Below are 10,726 nucleotides of genomic sequence, written 5' to 3'. Positions count from 1 at the left end.
GAGATCGCTAAGGCAGAGCGGGGCCAAGTACCGGGTGGTTGTAGATGGAGACAACCCAACGCCAGCGGTCATGAGGGGAAGCGGGAGCGTAGCGCGAGACGCTTCTCCAAAATCCTCATGGGAGGATGGTGCACCATCTTACCTGGCTCTGCCGGGCCTGGCCACGCCACGCTTGCACGTGTCCGAGAAGTGACACCATTGACGGTGTGTTCCGCTCGGCCGTCTGACTTCTCGGTTGTGCTAACGTCTTGGGTTGTTCGAGCGGAACCGCTGGTAACGGCAGCAACTCAACTTGTCCTCACTCTGTCAATAACTCTGATACCGTTGATCTTTTGATGAGGAGCAAAGCATGTTTTGGAAATCCTGTGAAACGTATACGTTTTGTGAAACGTTAGGTTAGAATGGGCAACATTCTTTTAACAGTAGAGTGCACCTCTGGATAAAAGCCAGGAAACTAGAGCAAGGTGATACAATGCACACAGCATAAACATTTTTCAGAAATGGAAATGCAAGAGACCAGTTTACATTGAGCTATGACTGCATTGCTAAAAAAACCTTCATAAAAACGCTATATAGTGAAGTACAGTATTAAAACTTAGTGCAGCATATAAAAGCAGTAGACAGGAGGGATCAGTAAAAAAACCTTGAATTTCACTATATTTTTTACATCTGTGTAGGGGCTGTTGCATTATAGATTCTGTATATTAGAATGGTAGCAACATCACAATTCACAGATATCAGTCAATGTAAAAAAGACTTAATTATTTTTTCATAGCACATTTAATATTTTGCCTAGTTTTTAGTGTTTATGTTACTATAGCTTAACAGGCATTTGCTATTAATCACTTCACAGGACCCAGACTAGTGCTGTGCTGCTTCTGTGTTTTTTACAGTCTGTTGGATGCTTCCAAGTATAAACGTGATAAGAAGCAGGGTATGTATTGCATTTCTTTGTGTATACATGTATGTATGGCAAGGGTTGACAAAATTCTAAGTTTCCAAAATTGTTGAAAAGTGAGTGACTGGATGCTTTACTTCACCATGTGCTGAGATTAGGTGGTTCCAAAACAGAACAGGAAAACAGTCTGCACTGTGACTGAGGGAAAAACTTGTCTGAATCGGCATCCAAACTTAAACACCAGTCTTTTTACCTTTTGTGTAGAGCTATAACTAGAATACTGTGACTGCATGACAGCAATACTGCTGTGAAATACTTCTGTTTGGGTGAGAAGCAATCCGTCACATAGCAGGGTTCTGTTGCTGTCACATAGGGGAAAGGGATTAGGGAGCACTCACGTAAGTGCTCAGCCATCGTCTGTAGGACTAACAGCAATCACAGCCAAGGGTAAGGGCTCAGAGGAGTTTAGTTATGATTTTAGTTGGCCTGGGTTCAGTCGGATGAGATTGTGTAGTCGGATGTTCAGTCCTAAACCTCTTGTGCATTTAGAAGAGGAAGGGATTCAGATTAGTACTTTGAATGTTTCTGACCACCGGAAAATAAACCATGGCAGAAAAATGAGAATTCTCCAAGCATTTCTGTAAAATATAACATTTTGTAGAAGCCTGTTCATTTTTTATGTTAGTGTGTTTGGCTTAGAAGGCAAAGACTGTTTTTCTAACGCATAGCAATTCCATCCTGTGATCTGAAACTCTCCAACTTTTTCCATCACTAGTAATGATGAATTCTAATTACATCTTAGTTGACAACTGTGTTGAGGAGCGGCTGACTAGAACCCATTCCTGTCCTAAATAGGCGTTTTGGCTCTGAAGGGATGACAGAAATAGAAAAGATAGTTTTGTCAGAGAAGCACAACACTTTATTTTCAGTGGCTTCCTTAACTGCGTGAGGTTTCCCACCTCTCCCTCCCCCTGCTACTGCCTTACAGCTTCACGTGTACTGTGGTCTTTCGTTTGCAAAGTTGAGCTGCATAGGACAAAGTAGGATCATCTGTTCTTGATACGTGTTGCCAAATGACACCCTCCTCCCCCAATAAGTACCGAGTGTTTTCCTCAAGATGCAGAATAGCAAGGGTAGCTTATTGTACGTCACTTCTCAAAACTGTTTATATAAATGGAGTATCTGTAATACAACTGTTTACAGAGATGCCAAGGCTTTATTCTGTTTTTATGGTGTTTTAGGTGACTTAAATTTACTGTTGAAGACAGGTATATGTTGACACATTGGCAAATTAAGCCTCAAGAAAATACGTAGTTGAGCTTGGCAGCATCTAATAGCCAAGTTACTCCTGGACCCTTACAAGTGTTATTACATATTAAAACTTTTTGGTTGAGCAAACAAGTCTTCTGCCTACCATAGGCGCTAAGGTTATGATTTTCCTGTCCTACCTGGGATTGTGTTGCTATCAAACCAGTGTTGCAAATAGCGCATAGAGCACATGGAAGCAAACAAGTGGATTAAACTAAGGTATTATTTACTCGATGCATTTTGAATAGCTTTTCTCATGCTTCAATTTGTTCATTGTTAGATACTAAACCAGTTGGTCATTAGGAAAAAAAACCCCAAACCAACAATATTGAGGATCGCTTATTAGCTGCTTTTCATTCTGGAATTTAAGAAAAGAGATATTTTAAGTTAACTTGCTATAGGCATTCTTTTTTTAGGTAGAAAATACTTCTAATATAACATGAATAAATATAAAAATGGGATTAGTTAAAATTGTTTTTTCTGCTGAACTCCTAGTGGGAACTAGAGAAAGCTCTTCATGCATCTGTCTTTGAGAGTCTGTATTTCCTTTGTAAAAAATCAGGGAGTTGTGGATCACAAAGAGTGAAAAGTACAAGGAGTGTTTTGGAACACTGTCTTGATAAGAATCACCAAAGGGCAAATACGATTAAAAAGTCAGTAACTGAACTTGAAGACCATCAATATATAGCGTCAGTGCATCAATCCTGCACGCTCTTTCAACTTCACTGATATTCAAGATTTAATTCCTCAATGATACTAGTAACACTGTGGTGACAAATACAGAATTCTCATATTGTGAGAATAACATGGCATTTCTATAGTATTTCTTAAGCATAGCACAGCCACTGACTGTGTTGGTCCTTCTTCTGTATAAGTAAGCGTTTTCCCAACTTGGGAAGCTGAAAAGGCTACATGGGGAGCCCATGCTGGAGAGAGTGCCCCAGCTTTCCGGATTCACTAATTTTTTCTAAGAAAAGCTCACTAATGCAAATTTTCTGCATTTTGTATGGATTTTTGCTTTATTGTTATTACCATGAAAGCATTTTTAACCTTACCTATCATCTGCATTCTATAGTAGGAATGCAGATCTGAATTGCACTCAAAATTTTTATAAATGTTTAAAAAAGCCTTGTTGTATGAGTCTATTATATACATGGAGTTGGAATAGAGTGAATCCATAATCCATCAGGAGAGGCGTTTTCATGACAGAAAGATAAATAGACACAGAAATAGTGTCTGGTGTAATTATATTGACAATTCTCTGTTTCAGTATTGGTAAAATAAGTTATATCACTACTTGATTACTAAATACCGTGTCCAAATATGTGTAGGAAATACTTTTAAATACATCCCCCATCACCAAACGGGAGAAACTGCAAATTTGCGAGCTGCTTTTAACTTTTCCCAAAGTCATTTTGATATATGGTCCAAAAGATCTATAAATGAATGATGCGGTTTATTGGAAAGGGAGGCAAATGAAGGAGATCAGTGGAACTATATGTGAAGCTAAAATACTTTTAAACAGGACAGTTATTTAAAGCACCAATGTAGGTGCTTTAGGCTTAGAAACAATATGCATGTGGTTGCTCAGGAATTTAAAAACACCACACTTAGTTCAAACACAGTTAAGAGTCTCAGTTACAGTCCATATTTAATGGTAAATTTAAATTCCTGGCACTATTTGTTGCTCAAGCTCCAGCCACCCCACCTGTTTTTTTCGCTCTAGATATATGGCGTACACCATGGTGGATCTGTGCTGGAAGCTGTCCGTCTGCTTTTTTTGCTGTCAAGTTGCCTCGGGAAGAGTTAAGAGGGAGGGGCACTACGTTGCTGCCGTGTACGAACACGAGTCCATACTGAGTCCTAACCCCACAGCCCTGGTTGATCGACAGTCTGCACTGGAACTCATGGGCAGAAACCTAGACATCTACGAACAGCAAGTAGTGGCTGCAGCAAGACAGGTATGCCGCAGCTTAGTAGCAGTTGCGTGTGTCCTATGTATATATAGAGTAAGTGCTATCTGAGGATAATCTTTCACATTTGTGTTCCCAGGCAACTAAAGCCATATTTATATACATAAGTATGGTCTGGTTTTCCAGACATTCTGACCTGCCAGCAACTTTGAAAAAAATCAGGCCAATTAGCGGCTCGCCTAACTTGAGTTATTCCAAGCTTGGAAAAATGTGCCTATAGTTATTTAGGATAGGGAAATTAATTTTCTATTTTGGTCTGAATACCTAACTCCTTTCTGTTTTCTTAAATGGAATGTTTTTATTGAAAGATTGTCTTACAGGCAGCTGTCTTTGGGTTTGATTTTATTCCAGTGCTCTCAATAGAAATCCCTGAATGTTTCTAAAATGTAAAGAAGTTAAATGCTTTGGAAGTGAATGTTCCACTATTAACAACTTTGTGGAAGTAAAGTTTTCCATTCCTTTCTTATACACTCCGTGGAATGGTTCTCAGTCTAAATATAATTAGAGGAGAGAGACTAGTATTTCTGGCTGTTCTTATACACAGCTGCCTTTCCTTCCCTCTCCAAGAAATCCCAAAGCTGGTTCTAGCCAGAGGAAGCAGGCATTACTGTCCCTACACAGAGAAGAATTGACTTGCAAGTTTCATAAATGTGTTGTTTTGGAACAGAAGACTTACAATTTTATATAATTTGAAAAATGATGAGAATGATGACTGGCATCACAGTCCAGAAGCATAATAGCTGTTTTTATGCAGTCCTGCATCCAGGATGCATGAATTACCCCAAAGCCGTAGCACAGATGATAACACATTTGAACTGACTTTTCTAAAGTCACAGGAATTTGACTGACTGATGCTGTGTCTGATTTAAGAGGCATCCACCACATTTTTAGGAACAGATCTCCTTGAACTTCAGGTAGAGCTAGCCTAGCTCTGGCATGGCTACATTTCTACCAGAATCTGCATTGCTTCCACAGTCTGTTTTTGAAAACAGTATTCCCAGTACCCTATCCAACCCTATTTACCTAATCGAGGTATATTGCCCAGACTGAGTGATGCTGCACCTTTGACACAGATACAGGGCCTTTGACAGAGTTCATCTGCAAATGGCATGATTCTGAAAAAAATTTTAACATCAGTCTTTAACCTGAATGATGAGTGCAGAATACTTTTGCTAAGAATTTGGTTGAAGTCTGCTCTTATGTGCATGCCCTTAAAATAATGTCAAATAGGTTATTTTTCAAGCTGAAGGTATATGTCAGGTTAAATAAACTTTTTTTTATACACACAGTTACACCTGCTATGAAGTCGAAGAAAAGATACATTCATGTCAAAACATACCCTTAACTTTCTTTAGCTCTTTTTTACCTACTAGATTCCCCTTTTTTCCCTTTGTATTTAGGTTGGGTTTGCTTTGCCTACAAAACATGCCTTTGTTTTACATACAGGGAGCACAGATCATTGTTTTTCCTGAAGATGGAATCCATGGCTTCAACTTCACCAGAAGCTCCATTTATCCTTACTTAGATTTCGTTCTGCATTCACAGTCTGTGAAGTGGAATCCATGCAGAGAGCCGTATTTGTTCAATGACACAGAGGTAAATGCAGGAGTGAATTCTCCAGAGAGGTGGAATGCTAGATTTGTGTTCCAAGTGGGAAACTAGTTTTGCTTAGGGAAGTAAGCAAGATGTTTAACAGCTCGTAGTACCAGATTCTGTGTTCATGAACTCTCAGATTATGCTGGTTTCATTCTTAGCAGAGGAGGGTTTTAGATAGGTACATGCAAGAAGATAAGCTTGTTTATGAGCCATCTGGATTTGTCACCTCCTCCTTCCCAACCTAGGAAATGGTAATTACTCTCTGATAAGATACATTGTGTGTGATTTTGAACAAGATTGCTTTACAGAAAACAACACAGCAGTATCTTCACTTTTGATACATTCCTGTTACTCAGTTTTAATGACTTAATTATATGAGAACATTCTGACTTAGTGATTTTTGTGTAAAATCACAAAGCACAAGTAACAGGACTTCACCTGCTATAATGTAATAGAAGTTACAGCTTAGCACAGACCAAGTGTGATTATGCAAGTTACAAAAATAGTATTTTTGTCAACTGTTCTGAACCTGAAATGAGAATAACCATGCTTGGTAATACAAACTATTTATTCCTGTTAAGGTTACAGTAGTCACTATAATGAAAGTAAGTAATCATGCATGTGCCTACTATGGAGAAATTGTTCTCAAACCTTAATCGCAGTTGTAAATTGTGACCAACTTTGGCCTGTGAAGCTTTACTATCAATGATCATGCACAAGCAAGAAAGAACTTAGCTTGCCATTCAGATCCTATTTGGAGATTGCAGTACTGGCAGTCTTTGGTACAGCTCTGTATGGCGTGGAAGAAACATCCCAGTAATACTGTAGTCTGTAACTTTTTGTATTTCTTTTCTCCAACTAAGCAAAAGCTATCAGTTTACATCTCTGCTTCTCTAAGTTGTAGCTAGTAATCACTTTTTTTTTTTTTAAATTTAGAGTAAAACCATCTAGTTGCAGGAAAAAGCCATTGCAGGTGCGAATGATCATTATTGGATATTTGCTGTTCTAAAGGCACACACAGCTCAGTTACGCTGACTTGTCAAAGTTTTCACTTGACCTATGGTGTTTTAAAGCCATTGGTGCTCCTGCAACAGTCAGAAGGTTCTGAAAACTGATGCCCTTGAAATAGAGAGATTATTTATTTACTTACTTCCCAGGAAATAAAACCTAGATAATTTTTTCAAAGCTATTTTGAAATTAGTATCTGAAATACTTTTCAGTCTAGAACTCTACTGGTTCCAATAGCTTACAGCACAAAATCATCAGTCTGTTTAAATTTTACAGGTAAGGTCAAGTGTATTCAATTTCCCATTGAAAATAATGATTTGAAAAGTATTAAATACATCATAGCTTCTTAAGTAAAACTTAACCCTCTGTATTCTGAAGTGCTTACATTTCCCCGTACTGTTCTCTAGGTTCTTCAGCGTCTGAGCTGCATGGCGCTGAAGAACAAAATATTCCTTGTGGCAAACTTAGGAACTAAGGAGCCCTGTGAGCACACTGATCCTCACTGTCCATCAGATGGAAGATACCAGTACAATACCAATGTGGCGTTCAATGATGACGGCATGCTGGTAGCCACATATCGCAAACACAATCTGTATTTTGAATATGCTTTTGATACCCCTCCAGAGCCTGACTATAAACTCTTTGATACCCCTTTTGCTGGCAAGTTTGGTATGTTCACTTGCTTTGATATACTCTTTTTTGAGCCTGCAGTGAACCTCATCAGACAATACAATTTGAAACAAATTGTATATCCGACTGCCTGGATGAACCAGCTCCCGCTTCTGTCTGCTGTAGAATTTCAACAAGCTTTTGCAACAGCTTTCAACATCAATATTTTAGCAGCTAACATCCACCACCCTACCTTGGGCATGACAGGGAGTGGCATATACACTCCAGTCAAGTCATTCATCTACCACAACATGGAAGGTTACGGTGGCAAGCTCATAGTAGCAGAAATTCCTGTGACTACCACGGATTACAAAACCAGTTCGGAGAGTAATGAAAGATTCAGAGACAACTTGCATCACTCATGCAAGACTTTTACAAGCATCCCAATGGATGATCAAGTTTGCTTTAAGGAGGGACAAGAGACTGCTGGCAGAGTATCAGAAAAAGGAAGTGAACAGTTACCTCCCCTATTTTATGCAGAAATGATGTATGACAACTTTACTTTTGTTCCTGTATGGGGGGAAAAAGGAGAGGTCCAGGTTTGTGCCAATACCCTTTGTTGTTACTTAAATTACCGGAGGGCTGTTTTAACTGATGAATTATATGCTTTGGGAGTTTTTGATGGGCTCCATACAGTGCATGGCACATACTATGTCCAGGCCTGTGCATTAGTAAAGTGTGGTGGTCTCAGCTTTAGCACTTGTGGGCATGAGGTTACAGATGCCACTGCTCTGATAGATCTCCAGCTGTGGGGAAATATTAGTACCCCTTATATCTTTCCTTTACTGCTGACATCTGGTATTACCTTGGACTTTGCTGATCACATGGGATGGAAAAACAACCACTATTTCATAAGCAAAAATAGAACAGCTGCTGGCCTACTGACAGCTGCTCTTTATGGACGATGGTATGAAAAGGACTAGCGCAGATACTCGACTGGATCAGAAAACAACTGCCCGTATTTTTGGAGTATGAATCTTCACAGAAGTTGTTCAACATCTCTGCATTCAGGTTATGTTTGTTACATAACTGACCGATTCGATTCCACATTTAAACGATAAGTGGAAGCACTTAACCTAAGAGGCTGTAAGTACAGTCCGTACCGTGGTACCTTATGTCCTACCAAAAGTAAAAGAACTGCCTTGCGGAGCTAAAGGCTTGTTGTAACGTGTTGAGATGTTTTATATTGGGAAAATATTACTTCTCATTTCAGCTGAATTTGTTCCTTTTAATTTAATCCTTTGGTTTTTCTGGGGTCCTGGCTAGGAACATGGAAATAAATGGAATGGAAAACCATTGCAAAAGGAGGGGGGGGGGCGGAAAGAGAGAAAAGGAAGGGGGACGAAGACACAATTACCATGCATAACATGCATGAAAATATAGCTCTGTACATACATATAGCTTGAATATGGTGACGTTCTGATTTCTGATTAGGGTTCCACTTTTTTTTTTTTTTTCCCTTAAGAGTCAAAAACTCTCAGCTGAAGTCAGTACCATTTACTGGCTACTCAGTTGTCTGTAATCCCCTTAGAAAACTCAGTGAATTTTCTCATGTACTTTTAACAGTAACTGAATGTTAACAGTTGTGAACATCTACAGAAGAGCCGGTCTGGGGAAGAAGATATCAAATGATTACGAAAAACTGGACTGCATTAAGACGTCATTTCCAGCCTACTGTGCAAGGGATTGTGTTTAAAGAAAAACGGCAATGAATATCAACAGCTGTGTTATGTACCATTTAAATACTTTAACTTTTCCTCTTTCTTAAAGAGAGGTCATTTCAAGACTGTTTTAAGACATCTTACACACTGTTCGTAACTTCATTCAACGAGAGCTATGAAAAGCACATAATGCATTGTGGGACAGCAAGGTTTTTACATAAATACTTTGTGTGCCAGATGGCAGGTTCCTGCTGCTAAATGAGTAGAACACGCCATTGTTTCCAGAGCAATAACTAGATGAAGTGCTATAAATATTGTACTGCAGTGACAAACTGTTCTACTGCAGTGAAGGAGTTGGGAAGAGAATATTCAAAGGATATGAATTTGGGGTTAAATTCAGAGAAGATAATTTATACTCAAATGTTTTAATTTTCTGTGGTCTTATTGGCCGTTATGATTTCATCTGCGTAATAGCTGTTGAGTAATGGAATAAACACAACTGTTCCTTTGGTGAGTCCTCGTGTTCCAGTTGCTCAGTCTGTTTGTTGCATTCCGATGGCCGGGAGGAGCAGGGAGGAGCAGAGCGCTAACGGGAGAGCTGCGAGTTTCCGTTTCGGTGTCTGAGTCCATCCAGAGATGCGTTCAAACTCAAACTGCTATGGCAGCAACAGGTACGCGCACTGAAAGGTGCTCAGTAAGCTCCTGCTTTGAATGAGCTCACCTGGTTTCAGAAAGCAAAACAACCAAGAAATTGCTGAATTTCTGCCTCAAGGTTTATGTATTAATAGTCTCAATACTTAAGATAAATATTTACACAAAATAAGTATATAAATATTTATGATCTTGGGCTCTCTCAAACCTTCCTTCTCAAGCTGCATTACTGTGAGCCAGAAGCCAGTCACACTCAGTTTTGATGTAGCAGCACAACAGGTTTGTTTATGCTGCAGCATACATTGGACAGAAATATGGAGAGGGGAATGTCTATCTCATCAGACATAAACTTGCTGATGCAAAAGTAGGCCATCCCACTGCAGGGTTATTAAAAATCATTAATTCTTTGGCACCCATAATGGTGTTCTTGCTGAATGCTGCACAAATTCCAGAGCATACAGGGTAAACCAGAAAAGGATTAAATGGTCCTAGAACCAGAAGCACAATAATGACCAAGTCTAAAAGAAATGAACAATGAATGGTTGGAGAACTTCAGCTCTCACGACAAGCCTCCCCACCTCACTTTGTAAGCTGAAAATCACGCATCCTCTTGCACTAAACACTGCTTCAGACTGTTAGTATCACAATAAATTAGGCTAAACAAGTAAACAGCATTACATGTATTTGCTGTGCTTAAGGAAAAAAAAATACGCATTTATCTGTGAGATACTTACAAAGTGTTGTTCCACAGAGCTGTTCTAGCTTTGGGTATGTGAAAACTATTAGCAGACAAGCCATTCTGGCCCTACCGTTTGCATGGGTCTGCTCTGTCTCTTCGCTGAGGAAAGCAGGCATAAGTACTACAAGTGTGTTTTAATTCCTTGTTCCCTTCCCTGAAAAAAGCAGCCTTTAGCAAAGAGACACTGGAAGAAGCAGAATACAGTACTAAACACGATGGAGAA

At 39.3% G+C, this 10,726-nt stretch overlaps 1 protein-coding gene across 1 annotated transcript; it reads left to right on the top strand.

The window, feature by feature from the left end:
• The first annotated feature begins 855 nt into the window (after positions 1-855).
• On the top strand, positions 856-8,596 carry BTD (biotinidase). Its single transcript, XM_009638645.2, has 4 exons — positions 856-934; positions 3,933-4,167; positions 5,626-5,775; positions 7,191-8,596. Exons 2-4 carry the CDS (start codon positions 3,937-3,939, stop codon positions 8,373-8,375), a joined length of 1,566 nt encoding a protein of 521 aa, XP_009636940.1. The 5' UTR covers positions 856-934; positions 3,933-3,936; the 3' UTR covers positions 8,376-8,596.
• The last annotated feature ends 2,130 nt before the right edge of the window (positions 8,597-10,726 follow it).

The sequence above is a fragment of the Egretta garzetta genome, unplaced genomic scaffold (assembly GCF_000687185.1).
Source record: "Egretta garzetta isolate BGI_Z169 unplaced genomic scaffold, ASM68718v1 scaffold94, whole genome shotgun sequence".
Lineage (NCBI taxonomy): Eukaryota > Metazoa > Chordata > Aves > Pelecaniformes > Ardeidae > Egretta > Egretta garzetta.
The sequence above is the reverse complement of the archived record's forward strand: the minus strand, read 5'-3'. Positions and strand labels throughout refer to the sequence as shown.